The sequence below is a fragment of the Lytechinus variegatus genome, chromosome 2 (genome assembly GCF_018143015.1).
Source record: "Lytechinus variegatus isolate NC3 chromosome 2, Lvar_3.0, whole genome shotgun sequence".
Taxonomy (NCBI): Eukaryota; Metazoa; Echinodermata; class Echinoidea; order Temnopleuroida; family Toxopneustidae; genus Lytechinus; species Lytechinus variegatus.
Window position 1 is genome coordinate 29,826,867 of NC_054741.1, and position 17,559 is coordinate 29,844,425.

Consider the following 17,559-nt stretch of genomic DNA (forward strand, 5'->3'; position numbering starts at 1 on the left):
TAGCTTTAAACTGTTATAGCAAATTTATTATTTTAACAAGTTTTATGAAGTATCTGAACTCAAAATTACTCAAAGATTTCTGGAGAGGAAGGTGTGAGGATAACCATTCCCCATACATTAAAATTTCATTTGGTGAAAAAATCTTAGAGAATATGTGATTTTCACCATAGTCTGTACTCTGTGAACGCTCCAAGCCCAGCCAAAATAAAAAAAAGCTGCCATTTGCCGACATTCAGGTCAGGTTCAGACTAATTTATCCCTTGCACAGGCCTAAGATGATTAGGGACCTTTTCAATAAATTGAAGCATATGTAAGGATTTAGAGGTCTGATACAAAGACTAACAATCCTATTGTAAACAGGATCTTCCTCAGAAAAAGAGAATAGAAAGTGTCTGTAAGGATAGACTAATGTTGACCATTCTTTGTATTGGTGGTATTGAGCGCACACAAGAGCACTCAGCGTGTTGTATGCATAGATGGCTATGCTGTAGTATTGAAGGACTGAGCTGAGTGGAAGGAACAGTAGGATATGATTTCTTCATGGCTACACATAGATTAGAGATCGAATAATAGTACTCCTCGTTACCGAGTATTCATCGTTTATAACAACTGAATAGGGCCAGGGGGAGAGAACCATCAGACTCTGGGACCATACTGGATATAATGGAATTATCGTAATGTAATGTTAATCAAGCAGTGGTGTACTGAAATAGAGTAAGTGAAAACACAGTCTGGCGTAGGTTTTTATGGTCATGATGATGATGGTGGTGGTGAAAGTGTGTTATGAATTAGAGTGCACGCATGTAGTGTGTCCAGTGCAGTGACCTGGCCTAGGTCTCTACAGGTTGTTTTTATACAGGTAGGCCTATATGTGTTTCAATCAAGATGTTAATGAATTTGATTGAATGTTACAACTCACTAGCTTTCATGACACCGATTGATGCAAGTTTGTATTGTATTCGTGTTTATGTTTCATTAGCGATGTCTTTTATTTGAAGTATAATTATCCATGTTTACAAAATAATACATGCACAAATTCTTATTTTCATTGCACTGGCCTACACAGTTGCATCCCTTAGATCTTTATGTGTGTTAAAAAATATAACTTTGATCTACTGGTAGGCCTTCGTAGATTTCTTTTAATTATATGCATGGCTGTCTATAATATTGGGCCTACATATATGGAAAATTATCATTTGAAATGATTGACAAAAAAAGAAAGTTGAGGTTTATTAGAAATTATATTAGATCTGATTAAAAAGCAATGGTACAGTATTATAGCACTAATTCTTGCATCTGCATAAATTTATGTTTCAGAAACTTTCAGACTCTAATTTGTTAAATTTCACCCCTAATTTGGAAAGAAAGTGGGTTTATTATTACAAAGATGTAAATACATTCATCAATTGAACATCAATTTTAATTGGTTCTTCCTTTTTTAACCAATATTCCTTATAAATTCAAAGTAAGTGGGAGACCTGCTTGCATATTTATACACCAGTGGCATTGACCACAGCAAAGGATGAATAATACTACCGATAATAAGAACCATAGAATGGAATATTTTGTAAGTCATCATTTCTCAGTGTAATAGTGGCCAATGAAACCTACAAAAAGAGGAAGAGATTAATACCCCTTTCATATCGCGCTTTTCACCGGCGAAGTTCGCCAGCGAAGGGGAAAGTGTCCAGTATGAAAGGTACACAGGAGAACTTCACCGGTGAAGTTCGCCGGCGAACTTCTCCACCTCTAGAGGTGGAGAACTTCGCTGGTGAGAAGTTTCACCGGCGAAGTTCGCCGGTGAAACAGCCAGTATGAAAGCAAACCGGAGAACTTCTCCTCTTTAATGACGTCAGAGGTCAATTTTTTTTCTCTCCCAAAGACCCCTGTACCGAGATTCCGCGCGCGATAAGTTGCAAGCTCAGCTGAATGCTATGGCTAAGTATATACCCTCGAAAATTTTTTTTTTACTAACATTTAAAAGCACTTTTTACATGTATAAAATGCGCTAAAATATAAAAACAAGGTGATATTGTTTGTTTTTCGTGTAATACTTCCAAAATGTGTTGTAATCAATTTTTTGATACCTTTTTTGTAAAAGGTAAAAGTAATGTTTACAATTTTTTTCGTTTTGTTCTGCAATCGCCCGTTGACTTTCGCCGGGGAAGAAATGTCAGTGCGAAAGGGTACATTTTTTTCTTTGCCGGTGAAGTGAGGAATGCGAGGCGGAGAAGTTCACCGGCGAACTTCGCCGGTGAAAAATGAAAAGGGCAATATGAAAGGGGTATAAATAGTTTTTTTCACAATATGCCGTCAGTAATATTAAATTACAACTGAACATGACATGATGGAGAAAGAAAAAGAACAAAGTATAAAATAGTGATCAAAATTCACTCATAAGAGAAAATTCAAATAATTAACAAAGGTGAATGATTTAATGTGTGTGGAAATCCTTTTGTTTTGAAAAAGCTGAGTATTATTATTGTTTCACTGTACTCAGTTGTTTACAAGCCATAGCAGTGGAAGCATACCAGTAGTAGGCCTATCTCAATATTGACTGTATTTCAGGTCAAAGTTAGTCTAGCAAGGCCAAGGTGATATTGATATTATACTACAGCTTGAGATATTGATATCAAATGTGCATTCATTGCTGAGGTTCTGCAACCCTTCTGTGTCTGGTGCCGTAACCTTTATATTATACCAAGTGATACATGTAAGTTCATAATAAGTCAATAATGAATAGCCTATATAGCAAGTTTTTATCAAAAAGACATTTAATAAGCCTTTAATAATATTTAAATTGTAATTTAGGTGCTGGTAGCATCATAGCCTACATGTATGTCCCGATACTGATACTTTGTATTTTTATCTTTCTGCTTATAATCTGAAAAGGGATTCTTTAGCATAGCTGGTTTTGTGTACATTTGTGACATCATCACACATTATGTGCAAGTGTTGTCTATTAAAATGTACTTAATTGCTTTGCCATGAGTTGACTCTTTATGTGAGTTATTCAGGATAGTTTTCTACAAATTAATTTGTTACAGTTTTTTTGTTAAAAGTCCTTGTGCCATATTTACAAAGTGATATCATCCACCGAGTGACCCTCCTTGTACTGTTCCTTGAAACTGTATAAGCCTTTGATGGACTTCTGAAGAAATGTGTATTAATTTAATTCTGTGACGTAGGCCATACATACATGTATATTCAGGTTTCATAATTACAAAGGGAAATCCATGAAGTACATAATCACAGTTTAGAGAACCCCCCTCAAATAGATGCAAATTTCTTTTCTTATTATTTTCTTAGATCAGACCTTTTTCAATACTTAAACCCTTAGAAGTGTTGAAGTGGATTATGGCATTTGCATGGTCAATACGCATGGGTCTGAAGTAATAGTTACCCAGCTCTACATGTAGCGGACATGGGTGGAATGATATCGCAAGACACCATAGAACGGTGTACTACGTTGGTCAGGGTATATTACAAGGCATGTAAAGAACTCTCATCAGGGCTGGACTGTAAGGGGAGACAGGAAACCTGGCTACCACGCTGACAGCTTTATTAGTTCAGTGTGTCACCTACACCCCTCAATCTATCACCATCTCATTAAGACCCCCTCCCCACCCCCATCCTGGATTTGACATTCATTCTACATGTATTTGTGTAGATTATAATAAATAAAAAAAATGTAACAAGGCTTAATTAGTTAATTATATCAAATCAAGACCCCACCCCATCCTAGAATTGATATCAATCCTAATAGTTTTGATGACAGTTAATAAAGTTTTTACGAAACTTGATTAGATCAAATAAAGACCCCCCCCCCCTCCGTTCCGGGAATCAAACCACCTCTCAGCCCACCCCTCCCCCATGAAATTCTATTCACACTCTGCAGTGTCTCTCAACCTGGTCGAATGCACCTGTCGGTCTACATCTATTCTACCCTTTCCCCTTCCCCGCCCTGAAATTGAATACCCAGTCATTGTAGTTACTGAAGACTCAAATCAAGATCCCATCCCATTAGTAGTTCAACTTGTTTCAGACATTTACCTGATATCATGCATAACAGCACCCCCCCCCTTCAATAAATGATACTATTTAAAAAAAGATACCACTATCCCCCCCATACATACAGATCCAGGGATGGAGCTATCTCACATACAGAACACATATTTTTAACCCAAACTTGTATACATATATAGAATCCTGCGGTATGTGTGTTACCCCCCCCAAAAAAAAAAATATAAAAATTATATGCATATACATGTACATAAAGGTCTTTTTTTAGAGCTAAGATTTTTTTCTTTTACTTTGCTTGTAAACTTATATAACCCTGCTGATGCCCTACACGACCTATCACAATTTCTTCTCAACTTTTTATATAAGTATAGTCCTATTTATTCTAATAAACATATATTTTCCATTGAGCTTTAGGTATGTAAAATTTTCTCTGTATTACCAAGCACAAGATCAAATGCCTCGATAGAATATGAAGTCTGTCATGGGATAATGACTTCGAATAACAAACTGTGAGTCATGCTTGCTAGCTCTATAAATCAATATTGATTATTTGATTTGCCGATTTAAAAAGGGAACTTCCGTTTCAAGTTTAATGCAAACCAACTGTTTCTCTTCTGTTTCTTTTCATAATAACATGTTTATGATTTTCTTAAAGCTGACTTCTGTCAAGAATTGAAAAGAAAGTTTTCCTGACAATCTCATTTATATTGATTATGCATTGAGACTTGAAAGAATCTTTTGATTTTTAACTTTGAAATATACTTCATACTCTTATATTTACTCATTGTTTTTCAATAGAATAAGTAGCAAATTGGGGAAAGGAAACTTCTTTCTCATTAAATCCTCATATTAATGTATGAGTAGCCTACCAAGTATCCTTCATTAAAAATCTTGAATGATTTGATGAAGCCCTACACTGGAAAAATGCTGTTTAAGATTTTAATCTTGTTGTTTAATCCAGTCCCTCCCGACAACAATTTTAAAAAAAGTTTAACCAACTTGTTGTTGAGTGACAGGCTTAAACAATGTGCTATTTTTAAAACTGTGTAGATATATATAATAATATTCAAATTTTGAAATGTATTGAATGGAATGCATCTGTTACATGTGTATGTCTCCAAATGGCCAGTATGCATGCCATTAGAGAAGAGGATAATAAATCATGAAGCAATACAGTCTTGAATAAAATAATTTTCAAGCTTGATACCCCAAACAAAAAAAGAATGGATTGCTGGAGTTGGGAGAAAAAATAAGAAAATTATCCACATTCAAGATCTAAAATTTTCAGTTTCTCTGGAGAGAAACCATCCCTATTTTACTTGCAAGTTTGTTGGCAATGCCAAATTGGCAATGAAAATCTGTTACAATTGAATTTGAGATTGTCTGATTCCTGTTTGGGACAAGGCTGTTCTAACACCTGAACTACTTACATTCATGATAATGTCAAATTATGCAATTTTCACAGAAACATGCATACTATCAGCACGGACTATCATGGCAGAATTTGTGTTTGTATTTAAGCTTTTATCAATTCAAGGATTTTCCTATTCAGGACTATCTATTTGATTGTTTCTACTGTAAGATATGATGTGATTGTCTTTCTCACATTGAAATACCCAAACATATCATCGCCGTCACCACGAACTAGCATATGCTCTAGCATGAAGAAGTTTATTTTAGTGGCCTTACAAGTTTCATTTTTTTCAACTTTATTTTTGGATGTGTTAGTAAACAGAAGTTACACTGAATTTGGTAAGTAATGAATCTACATGACTCAGGCTTTTTATCCAAATGTCTTTTTATGCTTAATCATCCATAATTTCTTCAGAATCAGCTACTGAAGGGAAAGATCACACAGACAGCATCTTAGCTTTATTCAGGGTGGAAAATGATGACAAAACTCTAGTAAAAGAATTATAGACATTTTTTTTAATTTCAAAAATGTCATTTTCTGAGAAAATTTAATTGACTTTACCTGTGTATTTGAAATATAAGACAGATTATTTCATTATAGGCCGACACACCTCTATCAAAACCAATATTTTCTGTCATCATGAACCATTAAAAGTTTGTAATTTTTCTGATTTTTTGACAAATGGGACAGCTGCTCACATGTGACATCACAAAATGAAAAATTGATGAAAAAATCATAACTGAAAAATTCTTTGATGGAATTTTGTCAAACATTCTTTGATATGTTCCTTCCAGTTTCCTGTACTTATACAAATCTACTTGGGTGATCTTCCCCTTTAAAATTCATGGAGAAACATCTTCATTTCACTCATCAGTTAGGAAGATCCATGATCTGGTCATTGAATGGAGGTTGGTCACTCAGACCTAATCAAACATTGAGATGGTTTACTTGGTAAACATGACCATGTTTGATATGCCCTTTTTTAATGCCTAGCAATAGGGTCAGTTGGCTTTACAGCTCTATTTTCAGTGTGCTATCATTTTATCAGTAGAAAGGTGGCGAAAATGAAAGAATGTTTGCAATATTTGAAAGGTATCAAATTGTTCATCATATTTACATTTATTCATGATGATTTTTAGTCGGGTATTTTTTAGGATGTTTAGTTACTCATCAAATCTCATCTTTCATTGGCCCGTATGCACAAAGGTGGTTTTGAAAACCCATGGTTGAGTCCATGGTTTATGCAGATTTCCTGTTTAAATTACGCTTAATTGAGCGCGTATCAGGCGCGTGTATAAAAAATGTCTAATTCTGATGCGCGCTTCTGTCACAGTGCGCCAAATTGACGCCTGTTACCATGGTTAGATACGCTATTTTATTCATGAGTCCACTGTTTTTATTCATGAGTCCACTCTTCAGACAGTGGACGCATGAATAAAAAAGCGTATCTAACCATGGTAACAGGTGTCAATTTGGCGCACTGTGACAAAAGCGCGCATCAGCATTGGACATGTTTAATACACGCACCCGATACGCGCTAAATTAAGTGTAATTTATATAGGAAATCTGCATAAACCGTGGACTCAACCGTGGATTTTCAAAACCACCTTTGTGAATTCGGGCCATTGTGTTTGATTGAATAAAACACACGATTGAAATAATATTTAATTGGCAATGTCAAAATTAGTAGTACCGGAAAGTGCATTTTGTAAAACATGAAGGAGTCTTGGATAAATGTTGCTGAACTGCTGGAGTATGCATTAAAAACATATGGAACATAGAAGCTATAAGTGGGCTACAATCTCGCTTATAACAACCCCCCCCCCCCCCCTCAACAACAAACATACATCTGAACAAGTAATTTTCAATACTTTTAAATTTTTAATGAGACCCATGATCCTAAAGCGTCTTATGCTTCCTATGATTAGAAATTTGATAACTTCTGCTAAAGACCAAATGCTGTGCTCATGTTTATTGTGAAATGGTGATGCTGTTGGCTCTGTTTAGTATTGTAGTGTAGTTATATAGTATTCCAGTATTATGATAAATAAATATGTGATCAGATACAAAATACACCATTTTGTATCACTTGATGATTCATCAAAATATATTATGGAAAAAAGTCAAAGACCATGAAATGATTTCTCAATGGTGGTGAAATGATACAACTGAATGGTATTTCTATTCCCAATGAGTTTTTTTTTTCATCTTGGTTGATTTTATTAAAGAAGCATGAAAACTGATCATGCTTGTAACCTGACTAAAAATATTGATATTGATACGGCTGACGGATTTTGGTTTCTTGTTTTGCACCTGTATTCTAATATTCAGACATATTTGCATTTGTTATAACAAAAAATTATGTATAATACATGTGCATTAAATGCAATTTCCGGTACTCGTGTTGTTACATGGTTTTCGACTTCAATGCTCAGGACTATTGATTTATGAATGTTTCATTAATCTCCAAGGATGCAATCGCTTACAACTTGCCATGACAAAAATTTTATTTTAGGGCCATTCTGAAAAATTTTAAAATTCATGAAAAATGTAAAGTTTTGATTAGGTTCCATCTACATCCTCACACCCATTTAAAAATGAACAAAGACATACAATGTACCGGTAGTAATGTACATGTACTTGGTACATGTACATGTACCATTTTCATTTCCGCCCAGTGGTGGAAACTACCTGATCTGAATAAAAGCGGAATGCAATTTCAAACGATTATGTCACAGATTTAATTTGGCTGTGGATGATGCTACAGCAAAGTATTTGAGGGTACAATATATTTGTTGTTTTGTATAGTCTAGGCATTTGAAGTTTAAAATAAAGGTTCTCATCATCAACATACAGCGGATGGATAATACATCATTGATCGTGTAGGCCTACTGTGCAACAGTTAAAAACATAAACAGGCTTCCGGGTCAAGTTTGTTAAAGGGGAAGTTCACCCTGACACAAAGGTCATTGTAAAAATAGCAGAATAGATAATGATAAATATTGGCAAAGGTTTGAGGAAAATTCATCAAAGAATATAAAGTTATTAGAATTTTAATTATTTGATTTGTGATGTCATACATTGTATATGCAAGCAGCTTTCTTACATATCGTATAATAAAAAAATAAATTTTCTTAGGAAATTGAAAATGTTTTTGATTGTACGTTCAGTATATCAATTAACAGATTATTTCAAACCTAACCTAAATGGAAAATAAAAAATCAGTCATCTCAAACTATTAAAAAATGAAATTTACACATATTTTATTACATAAAATAGGGAGCAGCTGCTCATTCATGTTACAATTCCAAAACTTAAAATTCTAATAATTCTTTTATACTATTTAATGGATTTTCCTCAAACCTTCACCCTTTTAAATTATTTTTTCCAAGTATTTTACAACAAACTTTTCTTGAGGGTGAACTTGACCTTTAAGCCATCCAAACCAAAATACATCTTGATGGTAGCACTACAAGTATATCGGAAAAAAATGACCTCATGATAATACTGTGGAAAGAAACCCTGACTGAGCATTGACCTGCTTTTTTGCCATGGTGTTTTAATGATCATAATTTATATTCTCCGGTAGGCCAGCGGAAGAACAAGGACAAATGGAGTTCATCGACTTGTAGGCTTTGCATGATTTTGTCGATCTATTTGATAATTATCTGAAGTTCATTCTGGATCAGTCTGCTCATATAGATGTAGGACTCTTTATGTAAATTGTTATGTCTAGCTGTTTCTGAACGTGATAAGAATGGTGGTAAAATTTTTAAGATGAAAAACTTGGTAACCTTGATATATGTAGAATTTCACAATTTTAAGGAAACCAAGTTTTCTTACAAAACTTTTATTTTACATGGAGTTGTTGATGTCCAAATTACAATGTAATGGCAATAGATTTCGCTTTCGTTTCCATAGAAGAAGTGTGCTTATTATAAACATCATTATGTATCTGTTTTTTTTAGTTTCTTTTACCAGTGAATATCTTAACTTGTATCACAAATACGGCTGAACATAAGCCACGTAAATGTAGGTTGCACAGAAAATATTGCCTTTTAAAACTATTCCTTAGTCAACATCTTGCCCATTTGACTGGATCAGAATCAGTAGCTGTCAAAGCCAAACCTCAGAAAGATTGTTTCTAAAGAGATGAATTATATATTTCTCCTCAGAGGAAATTCCAGACATGAAACATATCTCACCGTTGCCATGGTAACTGTCCCATGATACTCCCATGTCTCTCTATGATTCATAGTCCCATTTTTAGAGCCCTGTTGATATGCAGCAGTGATTCCCCACGTTTCAAAGTGCAAACAGTCCAGACGCATTACCTACTTCCTAGTTTGTTGGAATTTCACTAGCATTTTAAAAAAAAAAAATTTCTGATTTAATTTATGTATTTTTTTCTAATCCTCTTGATTAATGTATTTTTCTATTCTTTCTATGTACTCATTTGTTTATTTTATTCAGTGTTATTCTAATTGGATTTCATTGATTCTTATAATTGAATGAATGAATGAATGAATGATTGAATGAATGAATGAATAACTTGCTATAAAACATGATAAAATAAAGTTGTTACAATACTAGGCGGTTTCAAACCGCCTCGATCACAAGAATCCCCGTTAAATTACGATAACTTTTTAAGGCTAAAAAATACCCGTTAATTATTCCTGCATTCACACCGCCCCGAAACACATCCTTCGGGATAAGTTCCCGAAGTTACGCGCATGCGCAGTGTGGTCTGATAAGCAGGCAAGGCGGGAGATTCATAATCTCTAGCCCAGCAGCCACCCACGCCGCCGCGCCCAACGACACGCTGGGATAAAAGTTCCCGTAATTTGCTTTCACATCGCCAAAATACCTGCGACCTTGGAAAAATCCCCACGAAAGTTCTCGTAATTTCGCCAAGTACCTACTATTTAGCGGGTATTTTCTTTCGGGGAGATTACGCGTAGTTTGCTTTCACATTACCAAAATACCTGGTATTTTCTGATCAGGGTAAATTTCCCGATCAGAGAATACCTGGAACTGGCGAACTTCGAGGCGGTCTGAAACCACCTACTGAGGTACAACAAATAAAAACACAAACTTGCCTGATCCATGTAAGACAATAAAATTTCATAGCAACTCAAGGCCTTCAAAACCCCATTCTAATCATAAAAATTAGCCAGGCCCACGTGTAACATTATCACTCATAGATTAAAAGAGAATTAAGAGAGCATGAATCCTAGCTTCAGCCCAGAACATGGAATGGCTTCAGTGGATTTTATATTGATATTATGCAGACATATACACGTATTCATGGAGCTAATAGCTCCATGATATTTTAACAGTTCTGCCAATCATGCAGACATGCATCATGCTCAATATTGGTTTTCATTTTTACATTTTATACCTTTTCTGAATTCATTTGTAGAATGCCAGTAATTCTAGTGTCCATTGATTGCTTGGTTAGAAGTATACTTTTTTTCCCTTATGTGTAGTGTGTGTAGCCAGGTCCATGGTGTAGCCATGTTGGCCTCCACAGCATGTCTGCATTTTCTCTGCAATATCAAGCCAAGCTAGATGATAAATGATCACCACTGGTTTGATAATAAATTAACAGCACAGGCTCAGGTGGTTTTTGCACCAGGGGAAAGCCAGTCTAAGCTCATACCTATTCCCTTGTGAATTCTATTGATTAGCAGTTGGTATCTTCAGCATGACCAGATGATATAATCATTGGGTTTCTCCTGCCAATCTTCAGGGGTTTCATCTCAGTTTGAAAAAAGAAATCTTATTCGGTGATGAGCTCTAGTCATTTACCCCAGAGTATATTAGGGGCCTACACCCCCTTACATGTACCAATAATGTGACAGAATGGTAGCCCTATTGTCGTAGGCTTATTTGGTCTAAACCGTGGTTAAAATATGGATGAATTGTTTCCTAGGTTGCAATCTCTGCCTCTTCAGAAGGAAAAAATCACCTGCAGTTTACCTTAACAAGCTCTCGACATGAATTTCACCCAATGAGATTCACTAGTAGTGCAATGATTGCAATCACAACAATATAAACAAGAATCTAAAATATGTATTTCTTACAAAAAACTCAATTGATTTGTATTCATTATATTTTTCAGGGCCTTCGAGGGTTCACCAGCCCGGTGACGCAGCGTAAGCTGCGCGATCGTCGTCGTACTCAGCAAAGGATGCTGCCGCCCCCTAGCAACACTTTGAGAATGCCTCGACAACCAAGACCAGGCCGTATGGCCGTCATTGTTGAATCATTGAAGAATGGACTCCTGTAAGTATTCAAACTTATTGAATTTTTTAAAAGTGAAATCTTGGATCTGTGTCATTTGATTTGCCATAATGTGATCAATTTTAATCAAACGTAACTATGGAAAGCGAGTAAAGTGTAACATAAATTAGTGTGATCAATGTGGTCCTGATTCAATTCTAGGCCGGGAGCTTGATTTTTTTATGGGGGGGGGGTGTTCTGAATCATAAAAAGTAATTTTTTTGTAGATTCAGATCCGGTTTTCGCTGATACTGCTATAGGAGAGTCAGAAAAATATTTTCATCATTAATACCCATTTCATGAATTCTTGAATACGCTATTTCAATCATGACAAGTTGAGGAGTAGAATAAGCCGTATTATTTAAGTCGTCATTTTAGGAGGACTGGAGCTGCGCTCAATCCGGATGGATCCAGTCGTCATTCTTGAAAGTCATGAACAGGAATCTCAAATGCTGTAATGGGGCTTACTCTGCAGTCTTGTTTCCCATGTGCATACAGTGCACTGACTTTTCATGTTGATAAACTACACTTTTTCCTCACTGCACTTGTAAAAAAATAATACAGACTCCTTTTCCATTCATGAATGCAATTTTTATTGACGAGCTGCATCCAGTAGTCCGGATTATTTGAGGGTGAATTCATTAAAAAAGTGGTATAAGTTACGAATAGACAGCTAAATACTGTGAAGGAAGAACAACGTACATCCCATCTAGTGTTGATTAAGATTAAAATTGAAATACACCTGTTTCACTTCCCATGCAATTTAGGGTCATCAGGGATCAAATGGCAGTATTCATAACAAATGGGCCGAGATTAATTGACCAAGTTCTAGACAAGATAAGCCATGATTAATTGATATGCTCTTATTGTTATTTGATAAGTAATAGGTATACATGTACAGTATATATAGTAGTGCTAAAATGTAATGTTAGTGAACCCTACCAGAAAATCAACTCCTTCATGTGAAGTGTTGAACATAGACGACAACGCTACAATGTCCGGCAACCCAGAGAAATCAACCATATTACACATTATGCTCTTCCCGATCTGATGAATGGTGAAGAAAGCCATCTAATTTATCCTTTTCAAACAGTTGAGAATGATTTGAAAGAAAAATGAGCTAATACATTGAAATTCTACTGTTAAAGATTCATGCCACAATCAGCTATCCATAGGTAAACCACAACTTTAAACCAAGGTTAAATTGAAACCTGACTTCAGAATACGGGCCTATTTATTTATTTTTTGTTTGTATGTTTTCCCAGAGATTCAATACGGATCAGCAATGAGAAACTAGAGATGATGAAAGAACATCAAGAAGAGACAAAGACTACAGATAAATCAAGACAAGGATTCCATTACAATTTGGACAAGGTAGGTTCTATCTCTACACCAACGGAGCTACTTAAGGTCAAGTCCACCCTGGCAAAATGTTGGTTTGAATAAATAGAGAAAATCAAACTAGCATAATGCTGAAAATTTCATCCAAATCGGATGTAAAATAAGAAAGTTTTAAAAAAAACAGTGATATACACTACTGAGTGACATGCAAATGAGACAGTTGATGATGTCCCTCACTCACTATTTCTTTTGTTTTTTATTGTTTGAATTATACATTATTTCATTTTTTACAGATTTGACAATAAGGACCAAGCTGACTGAACCATATATTCTTAAACAATGCTGATTCCACATGTTCAGGGAGGAATTCATTGCTTTTTCACTTAACAGTGAATGGAAAATTTTGAATATTTCATATATTAAAATACAAAAGAAATAGTGGATGACGTCATCAGTTTCCTCCAACCAGGATGGGCATATAACTGTTTTGTGAATTTAAGCGAAACTTTATAATGTTATAACTTTCTTATTTTATATCCGATTTTGATGAAATTTTCAGTGTTATGCTTGTGGAATTTTTGTATTTTTATTCCAATTAACTTATAGTTTGGGTGGACTTGTCCTTGAACTTCCATTAAAGTTATAATCGCGTCCCGTGGACTCTTTTTAAAAAAATCTGAAGGATTTTCAGGGGGTCATTTTGTGTGTATCTCCTTTCCTTGGAATGTACAATGATGGTTGTCTATCGTAAATCATGTCATGTCATATGTACAGCCCCCCCCTCCCCTCCCAAAGAACATAAGCATTTATCCTTTGGCTTTCTGCGAATATGAAATGCATGAAAAACCAGTAGCCTCGATTCTAGCATTCAGCAGGTCAAAAGGGGAAACCTTTTCCCGGTTGGAGCTGTCTGCGTGCATGGGCATTTTTTTTACCACACATGGAAACAGGAATTCCTGTTCCCTTTCCTCTGCATAATTATATTGTGGGACTTTTAATAGATGTGCACTTCCAGGTATAAATACATGTAGTTGTAACCATAAAAGGCCCAACATATTTGAAATTGATTACCAAATAATAAAACCTCATAAAAATGTCATCCACAGAAAAGTAACAATGGAAGAACGTTTGCTTTATTGAATTGGTAATTCAACCTTGATAGACGTGCAAACTCGCAGTGTAAACAAATGAATTGTGTTTACACTCTACATGTGTGTCATCCCATTGTTGTTTTAGACTTTGCACCATGTCTGCGTATTGATAGTATTGTTATGGTTCCACCGTAATGTTTCTGTTTCCAAAGATAGGTTTGTTATCTTTTATAATGATAAAGTGTATGTTATTTTACTTTTTTTCATTGCGTGGGGATATTGCCAGAATAATCTGCTTCAATATTGCTACATAATGTGTGTATTGAACATGTGAAATTATGAATACCCGGTGTCCTCTTTGTTGACACTTTTTTTAAACACAAAATTTACCTTTTAGTATGTGACTGTCATTTACATGTATATGTTTATAAATAATACAAATGATTATTGTGATTATTTAATATTTGATATGAACCTTAAACTGAATTTTTGTAGCATTATCAAACTCTTTAGTCAGATATGTATTTCGGTGTCAAAGGCTCCTTTGAGGCTTGTTACTACACAGTTCATCCCTCAGTATTGTTTTGTGTACAAAGGCAATGGTGTATGATGTCAGATCATATGACCGGACATTATTGTAAAGGCAGAAGATATTAAGATGATTTTTATTGCCTGCATACAACAAGCTATGGACCAATCAAATTATTAATGAGATTGCGGATTTAATAGCTTATCTGGGCAATGGCCTATGACATTGATTCACCCTGTGTGACTGTGAAGTATGAACACTTTCGATGAGTTTTTGCTGTGTCATATGTCTGACTGACAGTATCATGGCTATATTGCTGAAGTTAATCTGATCATTAAAGGGAAATGAAACCTTTGGAAAAAATAGACTTGTGTAGAAACAGAAAAATCAAAGAATAAGAATAAAGAAAGTTTGAGAAAAATCGGACAATAATGACAAAGTTATGAGCATTTGAATATTGCAATCACTAATGCTATGGAGATCCTCCCATTGGCAATGCGACAAGGATGTGTGATGTCACTGATGAACAACTTTCCCTTTGGTGGACTATAAAATACCCTCAAAATGTATCTTTTTGCTTTTTCTAATGATGATACAAACTCTTTATCCATGATGTATTCTTAAAAAATATGTAATACATGCCCTCATGTAGAAAGAACACATGATCTATGGATAGATGTGATAAAAGAGGCAAATCAAGTGAAATATATACTAAGTAATGGGGAGAGTTGTTCACAAGTGACATCACACATCTTTGTCGCATTGCCAATTTGCTATCTCCATAGCATTAGTGATCGCAATATTCAAATGCTCATAACTTTCTCATTATTTGTCCGATTTTTCTCTAACTTTTGTTGATCTGTTTCTTTGATTTTTCTGTTTTCACACAAGCTATCTTGTTCCAATGGTTTCATTCTCCTTTAATAGATGCCGTACTCTATTCTACTTACTCATAATCAGTGAAAAATGGTTTCAGCCACGATAGGTTGACCTACAGATGATGCATACATTCCAATTTTTTTTTTTTACTTTCATTTGTATGTAAATAATTCAGCAATGGTTCTATATGGTAATTTTCAAGGATTTTGTTTGATATTAGTGTTTTGTTTGTCTTTTATCCTCTACCATACAGCAAACTAAAGCAGCTGAACGGTTTATAAGGTAAACACAATTCTTAATTTTCCTTTTATCCCGATTTCAATATCTGCATTTGCATGTACCTCATTTTGATTTAAGTGTTTATTCCAGGAAGTGACCTTTGTCCAGTTAATCTGCATATGTTTTATCTTATTATTGTAATATAGTCTTATCGATCTTACTTCAAGATAAATTGCCCTTTCACTTTCAGTAGCTCACTGTGATGTGGAGTTACATTTGAAGAAAAGAGGAAATGAGTAGAATGATCAGGCGAATTTTTATAAGCAAAATTAGTTACCAAATCATGGTGTGAGCATGGTCTTTAAAGAAGTTTCAGGCAAGATTTGAATTTACTCTTCCCACATTTTAGTTTGATGGTTGGATCATGGTCTACTCTCTAGGCAAGATTTGAAATTACTTTTCCCAAGTTTTCATGAATCATTCTTACTGTGCGCACAAAGAAGAGGGAGTGCTCAGTAATTTTCAAAATCCTTATCCCTCATCGTTCTATTACCTTGTAACTACAGAATACCATGCAGATAATACTGTAATATCAATTACATTTAAGGATGTTTAATTTTCTCGGTGATAAAATTAGTGTAGTACATGTACATATGTTTGACCTAGACAAACCCTCATCTAAAGATTTAACTAATACCCTTTTCATAAACCTAGCCTCCATTTAGCCGCCTAAGAGTAATGCGGATAATTCAATAAAAATTGCGTTCATAAACTCCGAAAATAAGCCGCATTATTTTAAACAGGCGCCCGTCCTGAAAAAGGCGGATAATCGCCATGACAACTGGACACGCCCCCTCCGATGCGGTTGTGTTGGAAAAGGGTGACCTTGTGACCGCACCATGGCAATTATCCGCATTATTTGGAAATGCGTTCATAAACTCAAAATCTTATCCCGATGCCACTATTATGTGGATAATAGCAGCATCAGAGTAATGCTGATAACTCTTGTCCTCCTCCAATTTTATGACCAAATTATGCTGCTATTAGCCGCCTAATTCATAGTAATTGGGTTTATGAAAGGGGTATAAGAATGTGTGAAATGTGAAATGGTGTTCAGTCACATTCTGTGATGGCATGATTAGTATGAGTAAGTTATAGATGTCTGATAATGATTTTAATTGAGTGTATTTATGTCTTTTTTTGATTGATTGAATTTTTTATTACATTCCTTGTGAGTAATTAATAATCAGAAAATTGAGCGCTTAGAAACATCTGTATTAAGCGCCCTATAAACCTTATGATTATTATTTTTATTTTTCTGTTCATTTTTTAAGGAAACTCCAATTTCATCTTGCCAAAGTAGAAGAGCTTCAGGAGTTGTATGAGAAGGAGCTTAAAGTCAGAGAAGGTAAAGCGATGAATAGAGGAAATTACGTGATTATTTGTTTTATGTGGGCAATTTCCAGAAAGTATGTACATCCGATGTACTTCTGATATGTGGAACCTTCATGAAATGGTTTGTCTCAGTTTTCTAGTTCATATGGAATGTTGTAATGATCTCAAATTATCATGATTTCACCAGCTCATGAAGTAAGATAAGAATGCATGGATAAACATTGGGATCAAACCGACCGTGCAGTTATTGAATTTCCAATTCGACCTACCCCCCCACAAAAAAAAAGATGGGTTCCAACTTGTATGAAAAAAGGGAATAAGAAACATTGAGAGAAATGAGCTTAACTGGATTAATTTTCAGTAATTGGATTGTTGGTACTCGG

At 35.0% G+C, this 17,559-nt stretch overlaps 1 protein-coding gene across 3 annotated transcripts in view; it reads left to right on the forward strand.

The window, feature by feature from the left end:
• Positions 1 to 477: 477 nt before the first annotated feature.
• LOC121407793 (rho family-interacting cell polarization regulator 2-like) overlaps positions 478 to 17,559 on the forward strand; it is a 32,910-nt gene continuing 15,828 nt past the window's right edge. For 2 of the 3 annotated variants that reach the window (XM_041598995.1, XM_041598997.1), the window contains exons 1-5: positions 478 to 714; positions 11,562 to 11,725; positions 12,988 to 13,096; positions 15,816 to 15,844; positions 17,116 to 17,189. In XM_041598995.1, coding sequence (XP_041454929.1) covers positions 11,631 to 11,725; positions 12,988 to 13,096; positions 15,816 to 15,844; positions 17,116 to 17,189 — 307 coding nt within the window. In that variant the 5' untranslated portion in view covers positions 478 to 714; positions 11,562 to 11,630. Of the gene's footprint in view, positions 715 to 736; positions 860 to 11,561; positions 11,726 to 12,987; positions 13,097 to 15,815; positions 15,845 to 17,115; positions 17,190 to 17,559 lie in introns of those variants that run through there. The other variant, XM_041598996.1, reaches the window with a different exon arrangement.